The sequence below is a fragment of the Eumetopias jubatus genome, unplaced genomic scaffold (assembly GCF_037043125.1).
Source record: "Eumetopias jubatus isolate StellerSeaLion01/CBP00866 unplaced genomic scaffold, mEumJub1_p1.0 scaffold_2, whole genome shotgun sequence".
Classification (NCBI taxonomy): domain Eukaryota; kingdom Metazoa; phylum Chordata; class Mammalia; order Carnivora; family Otariidae; genus Eumetopias; species Eumetopias jubatus.
In genome coordinates, this window is record NW_028274808.1 from 49170673 (window position 1) to 49195287 (window position 24615).

Here is a 24615-nt window from a genome sequence, read left to right on the forward strand (position 1 = left end):
AGCCTGATTCCTTTTAAAAGTGACCAGCAATCTAAGATGCTATTGCCTGATAAGAATATCTGAGGTACCTTGCAGACAAGTAAGCCCTAAAGTGATCAATTTTTTAAAATCTTATTTTCTCCTTGGGTTTTATTATGAAATTGTAAGACATAGGAACATTTTCCAATACATGTTAAAATATTTGGTGAGATGGTGGTCGGGCCTGGGACACCTAGACAGTTGAGTAGTGGGAATTTTCCTTTAACACTTACAAAACTATACAGTGTTTTCTTGAGTCTACTAACTTCCTCTACCAGTATTTAGTCTTTCTCAGTCTAGTCTAGTCTAGACTAGTCTAATCTCACCTAGAGATTCAATATTCAGAATATTTGACACTTTGTTCCTGTGTGTCACTATTTGTCAATAGCCTGGGGTAGCCATACCATTGTGTTTGTAGGTATTGACATTTAACTGCAGATATTTATAGCCTTCAAATACCCTCATTTTGGAGCATCAGTATCTGGGAAAAAAATCTTATTTTATCAATTCTGTGATTGTAAAATACTCTTATGACCTGAAATTTATTTTCTTAAAGTAAGGTCTAACTCGGTAGCCTTCAGCTGAGATGGTCTTGCCTCCGAGAGGACATTTGGAGATGTCAGGAGGCATTTTGTTACAACTGGGGAGATGCTAAAAGCATCTATTTTATGGACTTGCTGCTGAGCATCCTCCAATTTACAGGAGATCTCCCCCAATAAAGAATGATCCTCACCCCACAAATTCATGGTGCTGAGGTTGAGAAACCTGGTCTAACTGTTGCTTACTTCACTCTATGAGAACAGGGACATTGCATATTTTATCATCACTGCCCTCCCAGCACCCAGCCCTATGCCTGCCACGTAGTAGCTCCTTAATAAGTAGGTGTTGAATAGAGTAACAAAGAATATTTCAGCAAGAAATCTAACTTGCGGGGGGTGTCAGGCGGGAAGTATTGTTAGAAATCAAGAGCCGTGATTGAAACTCAGTGAGCACTAGGAAAAACACCAATATAACTAATCTGAAACTGTGTGGTTATATTCAAGTGTGTTTTAAAGGGTTTGGTGGGGAAAATCTTTTTTAGAGGCTTGGCAGTGATTATGGCTTGCTAAAGTAGATAGAGAATAATTTTTAGCATTCTATGCTAGTGACTTGTATGTAAAATGGCCACTTTAAAAGCAAGAATCTGAAGAGGCTGCTGGTCTGGATGTCACAGAAGTGTCCTGCTCCTGACAAAGGTCACCCTGGGCTTTCTGCAGTCAAAAGAATGACAATAGCACACATGAGTTCGGGAGGCCAAGGTGATTGTGTGCAGCAGAAAAAAGCCAGAGTTTGAAGGGACGAGAAGATACTGATATAAATGAACCCTGGGGAAGACTGAGGGGAAGGAAGGAGTAAGAAAACATGTAACACCTTCTGTTTAAGAACTCCCAAGTGAAACTATAGTTCCAGAGCCCTTCAAATGAGTTAAAAGGAGGGTTAGATTAATAAAGCTAGGGAGAGCAAGCATGTACTGCATATGTATAGATCCATATTGCTTTAAATTTTGTTCTTCACTTTTCTCTTAGCTCATGCATTTCTTTTAGCCTTTGGTTCGATAACCCAAGCTACTACTAGCTTAATAAAGAGTATGTTTTCATAAAAAGGCACAATCACATGGGTGCATACTGTCGCTCCTTCCCTCAGCCTGCATCCCTCCATGGTCAGCTTTGCAGGACTGCACACCGTGAGCCTAGAGGCGGCACCACGCTCCTCAAAGCTCCCAGGCCCCCTGCCACAGTGTTCCGGTGGTGGCGATAAGCACCCAAGGCTTTCCAGAGGGCTGGCTTTGCATTTTTAAATGTATGACATGACCACAACCATGACAAATGCCAACTGAGAAAATACTATTAGGGCAGTAATTTGAAAATGAAATTGTACGAGCAGATCCTGTAATTGTTCAAATACGATGCATGTTCAGTGCTGCGCTCTCGGGTTTGACATGACACTGCAACATAGCCAATAACTGTCTGCATCCATGGCTAAGGATTTAAGAACAAACCTTGCAAGAAACAAAGCAGCAGGCGAGGTCAAGTTCTGTGGCTCCCACAGGCTCTTCGGAGGATTGCCCTGCCTGGGTCTGGGCGCTGGACTCATCGTGTCCTCTCCTCTCTCCCAGCTGTCCTCTCAGGAGGAGGACTTCATCCGACCCAGCAGCCGAGAAGAGGCCCAGCAACTCTGGGAGGCCGAGAGGCTCAAGATGCGACAGATCCTGGACAAGCAGCAGAAGCAGATGGTGGAAGATTACCAGTGGCTGAGGCAGGAGGAGAAATCCTTGGTGAGCAGCCTCTGAGCCGTGGGTGGGAGGGGACCCCACTCTCTGCAGGGCTGCTGAACACAGTGATAAAAGTGCTTGAATGGGAGAGATATCCACGCCACCGTGTCCACTTGGGTCCTCGTGCGTCACCAGCTGACCAGGAGGAATGCTCTCCATGCGTCCTTAGGGTTTTCGGTTCTAGAATCCTAAGTCGTTTGCTTCCATTTCCTCCTCTGCAGGACCCCATGGTGTACATGAACGACAAGTCCCCGCTGGTAAGTCACCGGGAGAGATCTCTGTCTTAAATTCAAGGCCTGGGAAGGCGTTGGAGACAGCGGGACCCCAGCGCCAGGCCCCCTGCCTGCCCATTCCTTCCCTTTCTGCCTCTCCCTCTGGGAGCTCGACTCCTCCCTTCACCTTGATCATCACGAAACTCTGAAGCTCCGCTTGTGGTACCTTGGCTCCCGCTGGATCTATACCCGTAGCGCATCCCCCGCCTCTGCCGCCGGGCCCTCGGGCTCTGAGACGGGAGCTCCCCGGCGGCCCCCTGCACCTCTGACCTCCGTGTGCACAGCAGGGAACAGGTCAAGGTGGGGAGCGGGGTGTGCCCAGAACCGCGCTGGTGACGTGTTCTCTTTCCTCCCTTCCAGACCCCAGAGAAGGAGGCCGGCTACAGTAAGTGTTCGTGCCCTTCCTTTGGGCGGCAGCTTCCGCTTGACCTTGCGTGGGGAGCGCTTGCTCATGCTCGTTGCCCACCACAGAGGCCGCAGAGTCTGTTGCCGTTTTCAGAAACTCTGCCTGTTTCAATTCGGAGCGTGTCGTATCCGTTTGGGAACTGATACCTACCCTCTCCTCCATCTACCACCCCCGCCCTCTCTCTGCCTTGGCCGGTCTCTCTCGTCTCTCGCTCTTGCGGGGTCCTCAGCCCTCGCTTCACTGATCTCCTCTTGCACGTATTTGGAGGCCTTGGTGGTTCTTCCGTCCTGTCTCCCCCTCACTCTGTGGGAGGCTGTCTGTGGGGGACAGTAGCTCTGCGCGCCTCTCTCAGCTGATGCCTCTCTTCGCTAGGCCCAGGGGATGGAAGGGAGAGGGCAGGCGGGGCCAGCTGAGGCCACGGGGCCTTTCCAGAAACTGCTGCTGAAGGGCGGGTGGGGGGGGCAGGAAGAGCCAGCAGTGAGCCAGGCTCATCATCATCCAACTAGGGAGGGTGTGGCTGGTGAGGATGGCGATGGGGATGACGACAATGACGACAATGACAGCGACCAATGACAACAGTCACTGGAAACGGAATACTAGCCAAGCGTGGGCCCAAGTTGCTTGCAAATGTCAGGTCTAACCTCACGGCAACCCTATCAATAGATACAATGAATCATTATGTCCATTTTACAAAGGACATGAAACTGAGGCACAGAAAGGTCAAGTAACTTATCCAAAGTCACACCGCTAGTAAATAGCAGAGCTCTGATTGGAGCCCGGGCAGTCCGGCTTCAGGGTCCCTTCTGAAAGAACCCTCCTATTTAACAGATGAAAAGTAAGGGCCAGGGAGTGTAAGTGAGCTGCCCCAGGTCACACAGCTATCTGGTGGCAGAAGGTTAGAGAGTAGAACCAACCAGTCTTCTGGCTTCCATTCCTGCTCACTCTTCCAGCAACTCCACACGCCTCGCACATGTCTTTGCTTTTCAAAGTGTGGAGTGAATAGTGTGGTTCCTCAGCTGTTTCACTTCCCGGACCCCCGAATGCTCAAGGCAGACCATAAGGGAATTCTCACAAAGCTACCCCATTAACTGCTCTGGCACCAGGCTGAAGATTCTTCCCCATGAATGTCAAGGCCAGAGTATCTGCTCGGGGGCCAGCGTGCAACAGGCAGAATCTGGAGCACCTGCTGTAATCACTCCATCTCCACTGCAACTTTGGATTTGTCTTTCTATCACATGGACAGCAGTGCCTGACTGTGGGAGGGCCAGGGAGCCCAGAGGTTATTTTCCCAGCCACCTTCCCGGAAACACCTTCGACCTTGGCTTCCCTGAGTCTCCTGATAGCAGAGGAGAGGGGGTTGGCTTGGTTATCAGCAGGTGTGAGGGGAAGGGCCAGGGTGCCGAGACCTCCCCCTGACTCACTCTCCCTCCCCCTTGCAGCGGAGTTCACGGGCCCCCCACAGAAGCCACCACGGCTGGGTGCGCAGGTATGTGTTGGCGGTGCCAAAGCTGGTAGTGAGTTTGAATCAGGGCTATACAAGACACAAGGCCATGGGCTGTGAAACCTTCAGAGGCCCTCAGAAAGAATCCAGTCCTGCATCATTATACAGCTGAGGCTCAGAGAGAAGAGTACCTTGTTTAAGGCCACATAGTGAATTCGTGAGAAAGCAGGGGGAAACCCAGTCTCTTCATCTCCTGTGCCCCGCTCCCTGACTTGGAAGAAAGCTCATTGACCCAGGCCTAGGAGCAAGAAGTGTGGACCCCCTTCCTCTCTCAAGCTGCCCCCTTGGCTTCCTGCACGCACACTGTTCTCACAGTAGCCTGGGGCCAGGTGCTCGCTTTCCTCACTCTGGAACAGTGGTTATGAGCCTTGGCTCCTGTTAGAATCATCCGAGGAGCTTAGAAAACCACCCGGCCCCCAAACCCAGGCTGATTCTTATCTGAGAACCACTGCCCTGAAAGCAGAAAGGGGGGATGCACCCCCCAAGGACGGGGCACCATTATTCTGGAAAAGAGTCTTTTCAAATTGGACCAGAGGCTGTGTTGGCACAATAGTGCCTGCCAAAGAAAGAATCACAGTGTCCCCCAGACTCACGACCCTCCCCTCTGGCCACTTGCTTCCACCCCCCCACCCCCCGCCCACAGTCCATCCAGCCCACAGCCAACCTGGACCGGACCGATGATCTGGTATACCTCAATGTCATGGAGCTAGTGCGGGCTGTGCTGGACCTCAAGAATGAGATCTGTCAGCTCCCTCCCGAGGGCTACGTGGTGGTGGTAAAGGTGAGAGCCGTGGACAGGGCAGGTGGAGGCTGCTCATTCTGGCCCTGGGTGGAAGGGGGTGGAGGTGGGCTTCCTTGTCTGCCCAGCAGGTGCCTTTCCCAGAAAGACTCCCTTTAGTGCAAAGTGGTTGGTGGGAATTTAGTGCCAGGGAGTCGTGGAGGACAGGTACCATCCCAGGAGGGCTCTTCCCCAGGGAAACACGGCTTTCTCCAAAAAGCAAGGGGTGATAGTCACCCTACCCCTCTCTCTTGCAGAACGTGGGCCTGACCCTGCGGAAGCTCATTGGGAGTGTGGATGATCTCCTGCCCTCCTTGCCGTCGTCCTCCCGGACAGAGGTGGGTATACTCCTGAAGCTGAAGACAGTTCATCAGCTGTCACTTCTGCCCTTCACCTTCACCCATCCGCAGCTGCGCTTCACACAGGAGACTCAGAAGGACCACATGGGCAGCCTCATGTCTGTCTGCTGAGCCTTCCACATGTGGCTCTCCACAACAGATCTGAGCGGGACCACAGGGGGGCTGAGTGGGTGCCCAGGGACCCGACCAGCCTCCTAGGGGGAGTCTCCCCGTTTAAGTCTTAGAGAGTTGTGGTGATTTCATAATGCACGAGGGTGTGCAAGGGAGGACAGACCTTCCCTTTCCCTTTCCCTTTCCCTTTCCCTTTCCCTTTTCCCTCCCCGTGACTCTTTATCTAATTACCTGCCACACTAAGGCTAAGTGTACTAAAGTACTGTGGTACCGTACTTTGCAGGTGTGATTAAGTTAAGGATCTTGAGATGGGGCGATTGTGCTGCATTATCCAAGTGGGTGCAATGAGGCACAAGGGTCCTTGTAAGAGGGTGTTGGAAGCAGACATCCTGTAAGAGTCAGAGAAGGAGATGGGATGACAGAAGCAGAGGTTGGGATAATGTCACTGCTGGAAGGATCCAGAAGCCAAGGAAGGCAGCAGCCTCTAGAAGCTGGAAAAGGCAGGGAACAGATTCTCTCCCCTAGAGCCTGTAGGAGGAGCATGGCCCAGCTGTCGCCTTGACTTTAGCCCCAGAGGACCCATTCCAGCCTTCTGACCTCCAGGAGTGGAAGAGACTACTCTGTTGTTTCGAGCCACCACCACCCCTCCCCGCCCTGGTCCTGGGTTGTTACCGCAGCTGTGGGAGACGCTGAACATAGTCGGACGTTGAACAGTGTGTTGAGGCCTCTGAAAGTGTGTTGGTTGTCTGCCTGCAAACCAGCCATGGAGCTCAGCAGAACCCCATGCCCCCCACCAGGCTGTGAGCCAGCAACACAGCACAGGGACGGCCGCCTCACACCGCTGTCCCCACAGCCTGTGACTGTTGGAGACAAGACAATGCAGGAGGGCTTGGGCATTTCCCAGCCTCCCTCTGGGTGGCAGCAACAGCCCATAGAGGAGCCCCAGCTGGAGCTGTCCCTTCCGATGTGAGAGGTCCTTACCCTCCACGTGAAGGCTCCGTCATTCATTTCACTTGGTAAATATCTCGAGGGCCGAGTATGCGCTCAGCGTTGTGCTAGGCACTGGGATATGGTGGTCAAACAAACCCTACTGCTCAAGCCATGGTCCCTGGTCTCTTGATTTGAAGGTAGACAGTTAACACATGAATGAGCGCCCTTGTCCCCTGACCATTCACTCTGACCTTGGCCAGCACGAGGGATGCAGCCATGAAGGGGACAGTCTGTGGGGCTGCGTCAGACTGAGCTAGCATGGGATGCGCTGGGGTCCGCGGCGTCTGCAATGTGTGTCCTTGCTGACCTGGCTCCAGCCCCCATGGGGCCTTAGGCTCAGTCCAGGCTTGGATCAGATCTGTCCCCCAGAGAATTTCCGCCTGCCTCGGCCAACACCAAAGGGGATACTTGCACGGCTTCCCCAATTCTCCAGGCTTAAACTTTGCAGCCCCTCAGGCTCCCAGCCTCTCCTGTGTGCTTTTCTTACAGATCGAGGGGACCCAGAAACTGCTCAACAAGGACCTAGCAGAGCTCATCAATAAGATGCGCCTGGCCCAGCAAAACGCCGTGACCTCCCTGAGTGAGGAGTGCAAGCGGCAGATGCTCACAGCCTCCCACACCCTGGCGGTGGACGCCAAGAACCTGCTCGATGCCGTAGACCAGGCCAAAGTTCTGGCCAATCTGGCCCACCCGCCTGCAGAGTGATGGAGGGTGGGCGCCACCTGCCTGTGTCTTCTGCCCCTGCCTGTAGTGTTCCCTCCCCTGCCCCCCGGCCCCTGCCTTGTCTTCGGTCATGTGGGTCTTCTCAGGGGGAAGGCTGCGGGGAGTCCTTCTTCCCTTGCCACTTTGCACGACCCCCTCTCCCCACCCCAACCCCCGGACTGTGCTGCTCAGGCTGCAGCTGGACAGAGGGGACTCAGGGCTATAGATGCCAGGGGGTGACCAAGAGGGCTCAGAGGGAGCCCTGCTGCTGCTGGCCGCTCCCTCCTCACACCTGCCTGCCCCGCTGGGGGGGGGGGGGGGGTGTCACACTGGTGCCCCTAGTGGTCACGATGGCTTTATGCGTGGACATGGCAGGCCTCTCTATTGGAGCCAAGCTATTCCTTCTTCTTCCGCCCATGGAGGTCCCCTGATGCACAGAGGGGCTGGGGAGGGGCTTTCCTTTTGGGGGTGGGCGGCTGGTGAGATGAGGGATGGGCCTGGCTTTCTTGTACAGTGTATATTGGAATTTATTTAATGTGAGTGTGGGCTGGACTGACAGCCATGTGCCCCCCTGAGGGGGGACCTGGGACCCAGTCCAGGAACAAGCTACTGGGAGTCCGGGCACAAGACGCCGTGTCGTCAACACACCAAGCGTCAGGGAGAAGGGGCGAGATGAGGCCAAAACAGGACTTGGACCACAATCTGCTCTCTTCCCTGTGCCCTTTCTCTCTCTTCCCTGACTCTGCTCCTTCCTTCTCTCCCTCTTTTCTTACTTCTCCTTTTCTCCGCCCCCCTTTCCCATCTGCCCCACCCCTCCCTTGTGTTTGTGCAAAACACTCTTTTACCTTCTTTCTATTTGACTTGTGGATGAATTAAAATTGTACCATTTGCTTTGTGGTTTGATTGTTTTGTTTGCTTGACCTGCTCTTTGTAGGGAGGGCGACACTGACCTCGGGCCACCGCCCTGGAAGAAATCGATTGTGCTCTGGTGCGTGTAGATCAAGAGCCGACGCCAGGCTCGAGCATGAGCACGGAGCAGTGTGTGGTGACACCGGGGCCGTAGGGTGAGGTGCGTGCTCCAGCCCCTTCACCCCTGCGCCTGACCCAAGGGTGACTTTCCAGCAGGGACCCAGGGCAGCCCCCTCCTGCGCCACATGAGCAATGCCAATGGCACTCTCCCAGCTGTTCTGCAAGCAACTGGGGCTCCAGTGGAGCTTCAGTGGTCCTGGGGCTGCTGAGGAGGGGTCGTACAGCTGAGTGAACACTGGCCATAGCTTTATTTCATCTCTTTACTCACATGCGAGGTGGATGGGAGATGGAATAGCATGAGGGAACATCACCGCACCAGAATGGACGGAGAAGGGAGGCTGGGAGGCTGCCCCCACACAGGAGCCGGGGGAAGCCAGAAACCAGATGGGCCGCCGAGTGGGGGGTCTTGGGAAGAACTGAGGAGTGAGGGTCTGGGCCGGGGTGTTGCAGGTTTCCTCTGTGATCGTCAGAGAGAGGTGAGTGGGGTACCTCAAAGGCCAAAGGGAAACCGGAAGTTCGCCCTGCTCAACTTCCTATCCAGCGTCCCCACATGGTCCAGAGAGCCGGTGTCCACTTCTGTTAGCTGCTGAGGTTCTGCCCTCTGAGGGCTGGACAGGCACGGGGAGGCCTGACCCTGGGGCAGGAGCTCCTCCGGGCTCCAGCATGCGGCTGAGGGCTGTGGATTGCTGGATTGTGAGGTGCGAGGATTCTCGGGCTGCACAGAGTGGCTCAGAAGCCATTGCGGGGCTTCAGGAACGACCAGGAGGCCAGGCTGGGAAGGGAAGCTGTCCTGCAGCTTCTGCATTTCCACAGCAGTCGAAGTGCAAAGCAACCCAGCTCACTCCTGTCAGTCACTCTGAGCAAACTGTCCTGCGGGCTGCCCACCACTTGCCCCGCCAATGGGTGGGAGGAGCAAGCTGCAAGCTTGAGTTGAGTCAAGGATGGCCCAGGATACCTTCCCGGTTTGTCAAGGTGCATTCAAGGACAGATGGCAGGGACTGCAGTGCGGCCAAGCCTCCTGGGGCCGGCTGGTGCTGAGCCAGTTTGCAGCAGGAAGGTGAGGGGGTGTTGCTAAAGGTGAGGGGAAGCCAGGGGTTCAAATGAGCTTCCAGGTGGGTGGGATGGCCCAGCTACCTGCATCCAACCACACATCCCCCTGCCACCCAGAAGGTCTGACCCGTACCTTTACCCCACCCATGGCCCTGCTTCCCCCTTTCTCTCCTTCCAGGAGAGTCTTGACCATCGTTAGACCTGTAGGATCAGACTCAAGACACCCTAACCTGCCTTTCCAACCTCCTCCCACAGCTCCCACACTGAAGCCCCATCTCAGTCTGCCTGTTCTCCTAGACAGCTTGGGCTCATTCCTGAATGCAAAATATTGTTCACAACCCTTCCACCCCCTAAAGCACCCTCTCCCCTCTCCACCACGAACCCATCCTTTGAGGTCTGTGCCTCTACCCGCTGGATCGCCCCTCCTGTTACTCAGTGTCTTCATGGCTCCTACAGGAAAATCTTACATGGCTTCGCATTGTCACCACCATATTATAACCTTCTGCAGAGCAAGGTCCTTACTTCTGAGTTCCTCAGCATCCAAAACCGGGCTCTGTGCCCAGCAGAGTCTCAGCACACAGTACAATAACGTCCAATGAATTGACCCAAGGAGACTTCGATGATCAGGCCCGTGTAGGGACTTGATGGAGAGTGACTGCAGTCGGATGGCGTTGACCCCAAAGGTGTACTAGATGGGGCAGTGGTTAAAGATGGTCAGCAGTGCCACCACTGGGTGAAAGCAAGGGACAGGAAGTCAGATCATTCCAGCCAGGAACGGAGGAAGAAAGAGTCCAATGGTCCCCAGAAAGCAGACGATGACAAACAACCAGAGGAATATCCTATCAATGACCATGGCCACATACTTCCAGTCTTCCTTCACCTGCAGGTGGAAATGGGCTCACTGTGACAGAGGCCAGGCCTTGGGAGAGGGGAAGTGTCCCACCCATGAACAGCCTCTGTACGGATGACATGGGGCAGCCGTGACCCCACTGAGACCTGGGGAAGTTAAGGTTGTCTCAAGACTCAAACAAGCCTCTTCTAGTGATCCCAACCCTATCCCACCCCTATGACATGACCCAGAGCCTTTCCATCGACTCTCAATTTCCAGATAAGGGAGACTAGATGTTCTAGAACCACCAAGGGGCATGGACCTTCCCAGGGGGCTGCAGTGATTTAAACCCGACACCCGGCAGTTACAAAATGGTGAAGACCGTGCTGCCCCCACGTTGCCTCCCCACCCAATCCCCCACCCACTGCACGAGGTGGAGAGGAGGAGCTAGGTGAGGTAGGTGTGGCCCAGGGAAAGGTGGGAGGGTCATGGGGGAGGGTGGGGGGCAGAGCTTTGTGGAATTTAGGCTTTCAGCCCAAGCAAGCAGGTCTGGATTCCCACCTGCTCTCAGATTAGATAATGATTAATTTTTCTAATCCACTCAACAAGGCCACCCCCTAATAACCACCTGGCCTTTCATCCTTCCCTAGGCTGGTAAGAAGTCTGTGATCCCGAGCAGTGGCCTGCTGACCTACTAATGCTGAGCATGGCAGGGGCGGGGAGGGGAGCCCACCTGGTACAACCAAGTTTCCTCAAGGTTTGTGGGTGAATAGTGAATTCCACAACATGCCCAGAGCCCAAAAAAAATAGAACTGGGAGGAAACCACCAGGACAAAGGAGGAAGGCTGAGGAAGCAGTAGCCTGATTTATCTGATTTATCATCTGATGATTTCCACTTTGCCTCCCTCTGTCTCCTTCCTCCACCACCTACAGGGTAATGGTGACAAGGATGGTATGGGGAATTTCAGCATCTGAGGTGCCTCCCCCTCTGGCTTGCTGTCTTCCAGTTAGCCTTAGCTGGGGCATTCTTGATTGCTACTCTGCCACCAGCCAGCCAGACATTCTTTATCACAGTTTAGTCCAGACTCCCAAGGGCCACAACTGAAGGAAATGGGTCCTCGTGGAGGAGACTAGGTGGTCTAAATGAACACCTTGGGATGAGGGGTAGTCACCCAGAGGAAGAGCCCCTCTCCCGGCCCCAACTCACCGAAGAGTCAGCATCCTCAGATCGCAGGTGATCAGCAATATAGTGCACACCTTCCAGTGCCTTCTGTATGCGAGGTGACAGCAGAAGCCCACCCTCCTGCAACCCGGCCGCCGCCTTGGGACCTGAGGCCCCTTGGTGCAGACCACCATGGCTGCAGAGGACACCCAGGGAGGGGGACGACTGAGCCGCCCACACCCATCTGTCTTCTTCCTCCTCTTCCTCTTCCCTCTCCTCCGCATCCACGTTAGTCTCCAGCCAGTGGCAAGAGGAGCTGGGCTTCAGATCTGGGGGGTCATGGGGCTCCAGGGAGGGCAGGGGCCGGTTCATCAGAAGCCACCGGGGCACGCAGCCCAGAAAGGCCACCCGCACCCAGTGGGGCATCGTGTGGGTGCTGGGGGAGCGGTGGTGGACGTTGAGGACAAAGACCGTGATGACGATGGAGAGCGTGACGAAGATCATGGTGAAGAGCAGGTACTCGCCAATGAGCGGGATGACCAGGGAGGTGGAGGGGATGATGTCGGTGATGAGCAGGAGGAAGACGGTGAGCGAGAGCAGTACGGAGATGCAGAGCGTGATCTTCTCGCCGCAGTCTGAGGGCAGGTAGAAGACGAGCACGGTGAGGCAGGAGATGAGCAGGCAGGGGATGATGAGGTTGATGGTGTAGAAGAGGGGCAGGCGCCGGATGACGAAGTAGTAGGTGACGTCGGGGTAGATCTCGGCACAGCAGTCATACTTCTTGGTGTTGTAGGTGCCCGTGGCATTGATGATGGCCCACTCACCGCTCTCCCAGTAGTCCTTCAGGTCCACCGTTGGCTCCATCTGCTCCAGGTCGATCTTGGCCTTGTCGTAGGTCCAGGAGCCAAACTTCATCTTGCAGTTCTGCTGGTCGAAGGGGAAGAAGGTGACGTCGATGCTGCAGGAGCTCTTGTAGATGGCGGGGGGCACCCAGTGCACAGTGCCCGTGGAGAAGAGGTGGGCCTTGGTCATGTGGGTCACCGCAAACTCGCCATCTGCACTGGGGAGAGGAGAGGAGCTGGGGGACCCGGCTCAGCCCACCTGCCATGCCAGGCTGCTCCAGACAGCCTGCAACAGGGAACCCCAATAACAAAGCCGGACCTGGCTCAGTTGTTGGGATCTATGCAAGTGTGCGAGAGACTCCCCCAGCACACCTACATTTAGAGCTACCCGAGTTGTCTTTCAGACACTATCTTTTTAATGACAAAAGTAGAAATACTGAAGAATATAGGACAAGACCAAGAATTTTAAAAACAATCACTATTAACCTTCTGATGTTATATATATCATACATATTTGATTGACATACAGATCATATATATAACTTTTTACATATCTATAAACGCATGGGACAGATAGTCTTACGGCCTGTTTGTGTTTATTTAATATTTTAGGGTGATTATTTATATTTTCTCCCCACAGCAGATGGTGAGCAAGGGCCTCATCTAGGGTCACGTCTTTTCCACCCGGGATCCTTAGTTCCTGGCTCAGAAGAGACCTAACACCTTTGCTGGTGCTGGAAGATACCTCCTTGACCCCGTCCATGTACTGGGCATTTCTGCACTCAGCCCCAACCGCTAGGCCCTATAGAGGAGCTGTGGGGGATGGAATGTGACATAGGCCTGCCCTTAAGGAACTGTGAGGAACCACGAGGAAATGCGATGCGGCCCTAAACACCTATAACACAAGGAAGGTGGTTTGGCAACAGCATCACAGGGGTAGCCCACTGGGGGTGGGCGGGGAGGATGGGCCTCCCTTCTGGCTGGAGTGAGCAGGTTCACCCTGAAGGTTGCCAGTAGGATTGGTGGAGAGTTGGGGTGGAGAGCATACTAGCGGAACAAAGGTGGGGAACAAGGAACAGAAGAAGGGAAGGACAAAACTCACGGGGTGTGCTCAGGCTGGGGGGGCAGGGCATAAGAAAGGGTGGTGGGAAATGACCCCTGTGGCATCATGGGGCTAGGCATCCAAGGGCCCACCAGGGCTCTGGGAACAGTGGAGGAACAGTGACCATTTGCTGGGGCTTCCTGAGAGCCTGAGTCCCTGACTCCTCTGGGGGGGGTGGTGCTGTGGGCTCTGTGCCCTGGCGTTCAAGGAGCCTTCCTTCTCCCTCCAATTCCTTAAAGTCAAGGGAACCAGAAGAATACACAGGAAGACAGACTTCTTTCCTATGGAGAAATCCCAGGCTAGGGATTGGAAAACGGGAAACTTAGAAGGTTGGAAACAGGAACTTTGATAAACAATAACGACCAGATCAGTCCGAAGTTTAACTTTTTTTTTAAAGGCATTTTTGTCACCACACAGAACTACCACTAGATGGCAACATGTGCCCCATTTGGAGGAAGGAAAGGCGCAATTTCCTCCATCCTCCTGTTTCACCTGGAGTGGAATGTCTGGCTAGAGGAGACCCTTCTTTAAATGTCTGCAAGAATCTGGTTTGGACTTTCGTCCTATCCAAAGAATTTCCTGTTATTATCAAGGAACACTGGTTGGAGCTTTACTGACGATCCCAAACTTCAGGTCATATCTGATGCTAGGACCTTTCGCCTGACTTTTCTGCCAGGTGCAAAGGGAGCAGTAACTAGAAGGATCTTGAGTGCTGGCTCCAGGGCATAAAGATATGGAGGAAGGGGCCCATGAGTCCAGTGACAGCCGCCAACACCAGGCACCTGCAGTTAGACCTTGCGGTAATCTGTGCTGAATGTGTGTTTATGGACATGGCTCAGGGACAAGGGCTTTGGGTCTGACCAGGAGGGGGTGGTATAAAGGAGTCATTTGTCATGACTTTCTCTGAAGACACCAAAACTCAAAAATGGATCTGTCTCCTTTTATTTTATGTTTAAAGATAGTTCTTCCCAATTCGGGTCAAATGATTTGGGAAAACCTAGACTACATGGGTTTCTTGGCCGCGCAACTTCCAACAACACGGAAAATGCTGCCTTGTGCTAACATTTTCCTAAGGACTGGGCCAGGGTGGGGGAGTTAACGACATACAGAGTTATCCAAGATTATTTGACTGCATGACTGCCTTTCATACTTATTCATATCTCCGAGGACGGGTGCTCCTTAGAGCTCCACATTAGAAAACACCGTCAGACAAGCATAATGCCAAACATCTTTTAAGTTTTGATTTCTAAGTGAAGAATTACCTGACACCAAGCACACAGATAAAAAACTAGATCTCTCTATCTTCTTTTTTAAAAAATTGCCTTGTTGGTGTTCACTGGGACTCTCTTTCAACTCCCCTGCCTTTTATTAGCTTCTTGTCATTGTGCTCAAAAATGGCTCCTTTTTTGGTCTTGAATGCAAGGCAACTACAAATAATGTGAGTTTTACAAAATACCCATGCCAAGTGAGTGTGCCCCCTTGAGGGTGCTCCCCGGGGATGCCGCTTACCGGTTCCAAGAGTCCCGCCATCCTGCAAACTGCCAACTCTTCGGCATTGTTTTCAGAGCCCACATCAGCCAATTTTTCAAATACTGTTCAGTATTGGTAAATCGTGTCCCACGCACACAGCACCATGCACTATTTTAGAGTGGGTGCTCAGTAAGTTTTGGTGTACAAGTGAGAGAACAGAGTGAAAGAAATGAAAGAATCAAGAGGAAAGGTGGAGGGGGTGAGAATGAGCAAAGCAGGAGTTGAGAGGAAGGCAAGGAAGCTGAGACACAAGGGGGACTTCCCAAGTCCAACCCAGGTGAGCTTCACTGTACCCACCCCTCCCAGGGGATCCCAGGGGCCTCCAGGACCGCCCCCCCCCCCGGCTTCCTACTTGTTGTAGAGGACAATGTCAGGAATCCAGATCATCTCCGAAGGGACCCGGAGGGATGTGATGTTGCTGAAATCAGCCGGGTTCCAGTGCAGCTTGTAGTCATTCCACTCCTGTGCACAGGGAGGGGCGTCGCATCACCCGGCACTGCCCGGGGAGGGGTCTGGGCACGCCCCAGCAGCTGGCCTCGGGAGCACCCCCAAGTGCCTCCCCTAAGCCCCAGAAGAGAAAGGGCTGTGAGGCCGGGACAGGGCTCTGAGCTGAGGATCGGGGAGTCCAGCCTGTGATAACCAACCCTGCTTTGCCCCAGCTCTAGTACTCAAAGTCCTGGGCACAGCTGGACGATAGGTCACCCTAGTCCCTCCTCTGATCTCATTTCGCCCCCCCCCCAGCGAGATGACCCTGGAGAGCCACCTCACTCATCTGTAGGAACAACATTGTTAGTGCCTCACAGTTTACCAAGGATCTGTACGCCGTCTGTCTAGGAAGAGCCTCCGTGGGAGAGCTGGGGAGGGAAAGCTGAGCAGGTGAAAGAATTTCCCCATTTTAACTGGTAAGGAAACTGAGAACCAGAGAAGTGAAAACGTCGCACCAGGGTTATGCTGCTGAGACCAGGGAGTCCACAGTGACCTCCAAACTGTGCTCCAGAGCGCCGCCCCTTGGGAGTCCCAGCAGGGAGGGGATGCTCTGGGCCCCGACTTTGATTCCAGGGGCAGGGCCAAGTGAATTTTCCTCCCCAGAACCAGGTTAGTATTATTCACTTGCTGAAATTCTCCTCTTGGGCATCATCACAAGTGGTGATCAATGTGGATTTGCATATGTATTTATTTAATGCCTATGTAAGTTCTACAGGCCAGGGAAGACCACTGGTTCACTCTGGCTCCCTAACACCAAGCCCCGGGGAAATGCTCAGTAAATGTGTAGCTGAGCAATGAAAACAATGCCTCCTCCCTCTGAAGTTGTCTGGTTCCATTTCTGGGAGGGCTGGCCACATCCCTTCTGGACCTGAAAGAAACAACCACCCCCAACAGACAATGACTTGGGTCTACCCACAAGGCTGTCCTTTGCCTCCCGGGGGGCTTTTCATAATTAAAATAATAGCCACTACCATTTAGAAACCCAGTTTTTTTTTACAGGGCCTTTAGATGGTTCTTTCTAATCTTCCCAACAAGCCTATGGGTTAGGGTGAAGAAAGTGAGGTGTGGAGGGTACGTTGCTAGTAGGTGGCAGCACTGGTACTTGAATCCTGGCCTCCCCGACTCCGAGCCTGCCCTCATTCCAGGGGCCATTTTGCTTTTGCACATCTTCACTAAAATAGTGCAGTAATGCACCATTGGAAAGGGTCCCATGAATGATGCCTTTTCCCCTCTAAGGATAGTTGTGTAACGTTTACACAAAGCATCCGGCTGGTAGAGATCCAGGAAGGAGTGAAGGGAAATAGCATTTTCAGGAAGCAGGTACATGAGAAGAAGAGCACTGGTCTAGCTCAGTGGTCCCCAAACTTCAAGCACCCAAGTCCCAATTTCATAATTTTTGCCAATATACCTGTATACTGCCTGTATCATCATGTACTTAGTATTTTCCTCTAAACTAGTTCACTATTTTTAAAATTACCTAAATTTTGAAACTTTACATCGCTGACTTAACTAGAAAATCAAGAGCATTTGAGAATATCCACTAACATATAAATATAAGACTATTACAAGAATATTAGCAAGGCAAGTAAAATCATTTCACGAAACACCGCTGTTGATGCCCAACCCACGCTCGAAGGGAAGACGCTGGCCTCCTGGAGATATTGACTGCTCACCTGGAGGGGGAGGCTTAGGTGAACAAAGGAGCCAGGCCATGCAAAATAAGGAAGGTTAAAAAAATTCGTAAAATTGTCAGGACTTCTCAGGACATTGATGAACAATTTTGAAAGGGATTGGTACTCATTAATTTAGCCCCCTCCCCCTAGTCCATCATTTCTCAAGCTTTCGGGCTCAACCAACATTTGGTAGGGCATCCACACCCACGGGTTATAGTAACTGGCAATCAGTTGCCAATGCAGGCAACAAATGATACTATCCCCATTTAACAGGTGAGGAAATAAGACTCTGATAGGTTAAGTAACCTGCAGAGTATCACAGGTTAGTCAGAGGCAGTGCTGGTCGGCCGGACTCCTGCTCAGGCACCCCTTGCTCCGATCCCCACCCCAGCCCCTGAAGCCAAGGAGACCGTCTCATGGGGACAGTGATGGTAACCCAGGTCCTAGAGCTGGTCCCTGCACTGCAGGACTGTGTGGTTTCCCAAGTCCCTCACCGCTCTGGGCCTCAATTTGTACATCTGTAAAGATGAGCTGCATGACCCCCTGGCAGCTGCAGGGTGAACAGTGTCAGAGGGATCCGCTCTATGCCTCTCACCTCAGCATTCAGTTATAAACTAAATGGCCTGTATACAGCCCTGGGGTCATGCAAAGTGAGACGTTCATTCAAAAGACTCAAAATAGAGTTGCCAATCACAATGCTGATTATCGTGGTTTTTCTGAGTGCCAACCTCTGAGATAGGAGATGGTCAGGTTACCAGTGGGGCAGGAAAAGGGAGTAGCGGGAGGAAAGGAGGCAGAGGGCTAGGTCCTCTTTCTCATGTTCTCCACCATCTCCACTTCTGGGCCTGGGGAGGGGCTGGGCAGAGCATGAAGGGGTGAAGTGGAAAGGAATCTATTCAGGCTCTAATAAAGCCTGTGCCCCCAAGTGCTGCCCCCAAGAAGGGTACATCAAAATGGGCCACACATTCTTTGCCAGAAGTGATGCTGGGCCAGTTTCCAGACCTTAAGAAACCAGCAGCTTCATTTCCTGTCTCTTGGGGACCCTTACTCAGGGGTCTCTGAACCTCCAGGTAAGGCAACCAACTCCCCTGCTGGAGAAAGACCCTGAGGTGGGCCCAGCTTCCAGAAACTTCCAGAACCTTCCAGAGCCTTCCAGACATCCCTGCTAAGGAATGGACATGAGTGAAGCTCTCTTAGACCCTCCAGAGCAAACCAGCCACAGGTTAAATAGCACCAAGTAACACCAGTAGTTGCCATGCAAAGCAGAAGAAACCACCCAAACTCCTGGCCATAAAACTATGAAGTATGATAAACTGCTGCTTTAGGCCATTAAGTATTGGGGTCATTTGTTAAGCAGCATAGATGTGGAACACCCAGCATTCTCCTGCAGAAGGAGCCTGGGGTTCTGAGTTGAGCACACCTGGGTTCCCCCTTTCTAGCTGAACTGCACTCTGCTTCAGGCTTTCCTCAGCTGTAAAATGGGCAGAGTGAAACCTCCCCTGGCTTTTCAGTGACTACTCAGAATGAGCTGATCTGCAAACAATGGCCGGCATGCAGGAAATGCCCACTCCCAGAAAGGGGATGACTAGGTTCTTGTAGGCGACCTTCTCGAGGACTGGACTCAGAATCTCAGAGCACAGCCCCTCCGAGAAGCAGCCCACAATTGGCCAGCTTTGGGAATATCACCAGTGGCAACTCCCCTGTGAAATGTGAATTCAGAATCCCTCTGTTTGTGAGAGAGTCCTGGGAGGGGTCTGGGGTCAGTGGGTTCCCACCTTCACTCTTGCCTCAGCCAGGGAAGAGGCTCTCACCTGCTTAAGCCAGACGTTGGTGGTCATCATTTGGTTCTTCTCATCCTGACCGGTGGAGAGAGTAAGAACAATAGAGTGATGGAGCCAGCCCCCCAAAACAGAGTGGAGTGGGATGGGCTAATACAGACCCCCTACTCCCCAGAAGAACCTCTCACATGGCACCCCAAGCCCAGCCTAACCTTCCATCCCCTCCTGACACTGCCACCCTTCCTCAGATCCTTCAGGAGCACACTGGCTACTTGGGTCCTCTGGGTTTGTGTCTAGTAAAACAAACAGGGCACCTAGACAACCCATTGCTGCCGATCAGTGCCCTCTCAGGGGCTCCAGGGCTGGCAGAGTGGAACGGAGAAGGGCTGGAGCTGGGAAGGGAGGGAGGAAGGACCCCGGGAAAGGGACCCGTGATCTGGGGGCTGATCCCAAGGGGGAGAAGCATGGGGGGACAGGCGCACCACATCAATGAGCTGGGCAATAGACAGCCCGAAGCGCACGATCACCACGTCCGAGGTGTTGGGCACTGGCCGTGCCCAGCGGTTGTAGCCCCTAAAGAGGTGTTTGAAGAGGCGGTCCTCAGCTTGGGTATGTGGGGCTCGCTGTGCCAACCCTGTGGACGGGAAGGAAAGTGGTTGGGGTCAACGACCCGCCGGCTAATGCTAACCACAAAATCTTCCATGCTGCATGGGAGCCCACAGGTGTGACATGATGTCGTAGTGATGACACCCACTCACCTGCTGGGATCAGAAGGAGCCACCACAGACTGAGCTTTGTCATGGACAGGACCGCAGAGTGGGAGGGGCCCATGGCTTCAGAGGACGGGGGCTGGCTTCCCCTGGACATCAGAAGGAGGGCAGGCCAGGGCTGTGCTATGGCTGGAGGCTCGGATCTGCTTCCCCAGGAAGGCTTCCAGGTGCTGACATGGCAGAGCTCCCACTGGATTCCACACAGCCCCTCTCACTGTGGAACCTGAGCAAGCCATGGAAAGGGTCTTGGGGTCGTGCATCCTTGATACACATGTGCTTTTGTTCCTCATACTTTACAGAGCCGAGAAAGGTGAGCAAACAGGCCTCCCAGGAGTCGAGGGCTTTGGGCTCTCCCTGACTTCACTGAGGAACTAGCATCTTCTCTTCCTCTGGTGTCAACCGGTCACTCTGCCCTGACCCACTGGACAGAGGAGGGTGCAAGGTGGGAATGAAGTCCCCTTTGTTCTGGCCTCAGCGCTACATCTCTAGAAGAGAGATGATCATACCACACGGGTGGTCAAGAGAAGAATGCCGGTGCTATTCACAATAGCCCAAATGTGGAAGCACCCAAATGCCGGTCAGCTGATGAACACACACAAAACAGACGGTATGTTCATACAATGGAAGCCTAGGTCATAAAAAGGAACAAAGTGCTGTCACCTGCTACAGCATGGATGAACCCTGAAAACATGCAAAACGAAAGACGCCAGACACACAAAAACTACACATTGTGGGATTCGATATATATGAAATATCCAGAATAGGTAAATCTGTGGGGGCAGAGAGCAGATTAACGGTTGTTGGGGGGCATGGGGGGAAGGGAGAAGAGGGAGTGATCGTTAATGGTACAGGGTTTCTTTTTGGGGTGCTCAAAATGTTCTGCAGTGATGTAGCAGTGTTCGTTGTACAACTCTGCGAATATACTAAAATTCACCAAAATGAACATTTTCAAAGGATGAATTTTATAGTAATGAGTACTATATCTCAAAAGAGTTGTTATTAAAAAAATAAACAGACACCTTGTGGATTAGTAAAAAAAAATAAATAAATAGCCAACTTTTCAGACAATGATAAAGGCCAGAACATGGATATGGTTCCAGTGGTGAGAAGGACGCTGAAGTCAAAGATGGGAGTGAAGTGTTGAATGTTTTGTAACAGGGGGAGTCGGAGAAAAGGGTGGTGCCTTCATGAATGGGATCAGTGCTCTTACAAAAGAGATCCTAGAGTGCTCTCTCTCCCCTTCCACCGTGTGAGGACACAGCAAGAAAGCATCATCTGTGAACCTGGAAGCGGATTCCCATCAGACACCAAACCTGCCAGCACCTTGGTGTTGGACTTTCCAGGCTCCAAAACTGTGAGAAATAAATGTCTGTTGTTTACAAGCCACCCAATCTGTGGTGTTTTTGTTATGGCACCCCCGTGGACTAAGACAACAAAATTGCTCTTTTCCAATCTTTTTTTCTGTGTATATACAGATCACCCGTGTTATCTCTGGGTACAGAAATTAGAGGTAATTTTTACTTCTTTTTGACACTTTGCTATATTTTCCAAATTTCCTACCATAAGTATGTACTAGCTATTGAATATTATAAAGTACTCTGAGTTGGGTGGTGACGTCTGCTGGGTGTATTATGTGCCCTCCCCCCATCTCATGGGAGGGAGTGGGGAAGTGACTCTCATCCCCAAAATATGTGTAGATTTAAGACTCCATTTCTCTAGCACTGGGTGTTGTATGTAAGTGAGGAATCACTGAATTCTACCGCAGAAACCAACACTGTACTGTTAACTACCTAAAATTTAAATTTAAAAAAAAAGACTCCATTCCTCCATCTGAATGGAGTGCAAGTCATCAAAGTCATCTATGAAAAATGTGGAAGCAACCCAAATGTCGATCTGTGGATGGATGGATAAATGACTGTGTTGTATACATACAGTGAAGTATTATTTAGCCTTAAAAAAGAAAAAAAATCTGACATGTCTAGGGACATGGATGAACCTTGAAAATGTTAGGCTAAGTGAAATAAGCCAAATGCCAAAGGACAAATATCGTATGATTCACTTATTTGACTTACCTAGAGGAGTGAAATTGATAGAGCAGCTGGGAAGAGGCGGGGAGTGGGGAGCTACTGTTTAATGGGGGCAGAGTTGCAGTTGAGGAAGATGGAAAGCTGTGGAGGTGGATGGTGATGATGATTGCACAATGAAGTGAATGTTCTTCATGACACTGAACCGTACACTTAAACATGGTTAAAACAGTAAATTACGCATATTTTGCCACAATAAAAAAATACTTGGGGAAGAAAAACAGGTAATAAATACTCAAAACTCATAAAAAAAAAAAAAAGAGTCAGCTGTGTTCCTGGGAATCACCTTAGGGCTGAGACAAAAAAGAGAACAGGAAATAGATCCTAGCACTGAAATCCTACAATGGGCTCCGAAGGTGAAACAAAAGTTGACAGGGGCTTGGGAAGAGAAGCAGAAGTCACTATTATGAGCTCCTTGTGGATGCAAACTGTGTCTCATTCACTGGCTATCTCAGCCCCAAGCACAGCCCTTATAACACGGGTTTGCTTTGTGTGTTCTAGGTATGTCGGGTCACCCATGAATGGGACCCAGGAGTGGAAGAGGGTTCTGGAAGAATCTATGAAGGAGACCCAGGCTTATGGCTTAGTTTAGGGAGCAAGATAACATTGAACACTTCCTCCATAATCTGATTATTTATTCTTCTCTTTACTCATTCATCTTTCCACCTCCTCTTCCATGATGGGGCCAAAAATGTGTCAGGCATTAGGGATGAAGAATCAAGAATGTGTGGCCCTGAGGGGGACACAGTAGAGAAGAAAGGACAGAAGAAAAATTCTGGAATCTCATCTGCTCATCCACCCCTGCTGTAAGTCATGACTTTATTCATTTAGTCCCATTGGTTTCAAAGCCATGCGGAGAGACCTCAAATTCCCCGAGATGTTCCTTCGGAGCTCTTTACAACTCCTCACACTGGGAAGCTCTTCCCTGAGTCTGATGTTGTGTAAGCACCTGAGAAATGCTTGAGTTGAGTTGAGTTGAGTTGATTTTAGAGATCCTGGTGTTGCCAACAGAGACAAATTTCATTAACATCCAGGGGAACTGCAGAGCACGTTGGTTTGTTTGTTTTTGTTGGTGGTGGTGGTGGTTGGTTGGTTTTTTATCCTTCTACACTCATTCAAAACCTGACAATCACAGGGCTCCTTTTCTGGTTCCTTTTCTCTTTCATTCTCTACCCCAGATGCTTTAGGATTCTCATGTGTCCCATGTCTCCCTAATTGACCTGGGTTGTCAGTGACAAATTATTACCTGACACCATCTCTACCATCTAGAAGTTTTGTTTGCTTGTTAAAATGAAGGGGAGCTAGAAAATGGAATTGTTCCTCTCCACTAGGACATATCCATGAAGATGCACTGCTTTGTTTTCAGTTAGCTATGAGAGAACAGGGCGGACAAGCACAGGGAAAGAGGATGCCAGGGTCCCCTTTGATGTTAACGCCTAGATCTTTCTAAGAACAATTTGCACTTGTGTAGTTTTAAGGCTTACAAGGCACTTTCACACCTTTGACCTCCTTTGAGCCTCATATCATCTCTAGAAGGGAAAGGGGGAGAGATTTTATTATCTCTTTTATATAAATAAAAGAAATACTGATGCTCAGAAAAGATTTGCTCAGGGATGTGTAGTTCAGAATCCATACATTTGGGATTCATACTCAGATCTTCAGCTTCTAAACTATAATCTGGTAAAGTGCTACCCAGTGCCACTGACTAGAAGGGCAATTTGTATGGGCAACTTATGCCTATACCTACATTTGCAGATCCTCGCTCTATTGACTGTCACTGCTGAGCCACTGTCAGGACTGAGGTCGGTGGCAGATGGGTGATGAGAAGAGAAAGGTGTCCCACCCCGCAGCCATGTTTGCCTGGATCCAAGGTTCTAGGAGTTTCCACTATGTGCAGATTCATTCACTCCTCCTACCAACCCCTACCATGGCCACAAATCCCAAGGCTATGACCTGTTTCACCTTTCAACCAAGCGCACTAAATAAAAGATTTTTTTCCCCATTAGTGACAATAGGAGAAAAAAAAATCCAGGCATGCTGAAATTGCATCATATAAAGAACCAACCAGAGATCTGCTGGACCCTCCGGAAGAATGTGCAAATAAAAGTCAATCGATCCTAGAGGATATAGTCCTACAAGAACCCTCAAGTTTGCATCCTTTGTAATTAGCCTGCGAAGATAATTTCCTTACTTTGTCACTGGAAACCAAAGGAGAATTATCCCAGGTAATTGACAGTAATTGGAGTTACCTTCTGCCTAAGGAAGATATTAAAAGCGAAAGAGCCCTGGACCCTTTGATCTTTAAGCGGCTGGATTGGCAGCTTTGGGGGAGGGGATGGCTGTGGGGTGACGTCCCTGCTTGTAAAGTGGGTCTGGGTGAATGGGACGCACAGGGAAATCTACATAAAAGACACTGTGTATGTAAAAGGCTCAGACACCAAGATCCCCACTATTGCTGCTGACGCACCTGGATGACCAGACCACCCCCCACCCCCATGCCGACCTCCTGAGTCCTGGTTCCCTGAAGTCAAGGTAATTTGGCCTCTTTGTCCATCTTCCTACTGCAGCTGATTTTCGGCTTCCCACCCACCAGGTCACTTTCTAGTCTTTTCACAAACATCACCTTCTTCTGGAAGCCTGCTTAGATTCCACCAGCTCCTCTCTGCCATCCAGCACCCCATCTCCCCACATGAGAGTCCCATCTCTCTCCCAACTGTCAATACCCCAAAGAAAGCCCCTTGATTAGAGGAAATGATATTGTTTCTTCTTCCAAATAATTTCATGCCAGGTGCTTAGGGGAGAGAGCCTGTATTTCTAGCTTGTATATCTGCT

At 51.4% G+C, this 24615-nt stretch overlaps 2 protein-coding genes and 1 long non-coding RNA gene across 6 annotated transcripts in view; 2 read left to right on the forward strand and 1 right to left on the reverse strand.

Annotated features, from left to right (window-relative positions):
* The window catches only part of PTK2B (protein tyrosine kinase 2 beta), a 126613-nt gene extending 118274 nt beyond the window's left edge, over positions 1–8339 (forward strand). For 2 of the 4 annotated variants that reach the window (XM_028114258.2, XM_028114259.2), the window contains 7 exons: positions 2174–2332; positions 2551–2586; positions 2962–2986; positions 4447–4493; positions 5152–5289; positions 5544–5624; positions 7236–8339. In XM_028114258.2, the coding sequence (XP_027970059.1) occupies positions 2174–2332; positions 2551–2586; positions 2962–2986; positions 4447–4493; positions 5152–5289; positions 5544–5624; positions 7236–7451 (702 nt within the window). In that variant the 3' untranslated portion in view covers positions 7452–8339. The other 2 variants (XR_003610982.2, XM_028114260.2) reach the window with 2 other exon arrangements.
* A 1942-nt stretch (positions 8340–10281) lies between these two features.
* On the reverse strand, positions 10282–19760 carry CHRNA2 (cholinergic receptor nicotinic alpha 2 subunit). The gene is made up of 6 exons (XM_028114261.2): positions 19680–19760; positions 19412–19606; positions 18963–19007; positions 15345–15454; positions 11564–12578; positions 10282–10407 (listed from the first exon to the last, which is right to left on the reverse strand). The coding sequence occupies exons 3-6, from the start codon at positions 18990–18992 to the stop codon at positions 10282–10284; spliced, it is 1281 nt and encodes a 426-aa protein (XP_027970062.2). The 5' UTR covers positions 18993–19007; positions 19412–19606; positions 19680–19760.
* Positions 10773–14390, forward strand: LOC114217422 (uncharacterized). Its single transcript, XR_015767765.1, has 3 exons — positions 10773–10812; positions 11007–12535; positions 13001–14390. It is a non-coding gene; the product is annotated as an uncharacterized LOC114217422 (long non-coding RNA).
* Positions 19761–24615: the final 4855 nt, after the last annotated feature.

Coding starts and splice junctions, on each gene's coding strand:
- CHRNA2 (XM_028114261.2), bottom strand. CDS start 18,992: ATGATGACCACCAACGTCTGGCTTAAGCAG. Junction 15,455..18,962: donor CCAACGTCTGGCTTAAGCAG/GTGAGAGCCTCT, acceptor CCCTGTGCACAG/GAGTGGAATGACTACAAGCT. Junction 10,408..11,563: donor CTGAGGATGCTGACTCTTCG/GTGAGTTGGGGC, acceptor TTCCACCTGCAG/GTGAAGGAAGACTGGAAGTA.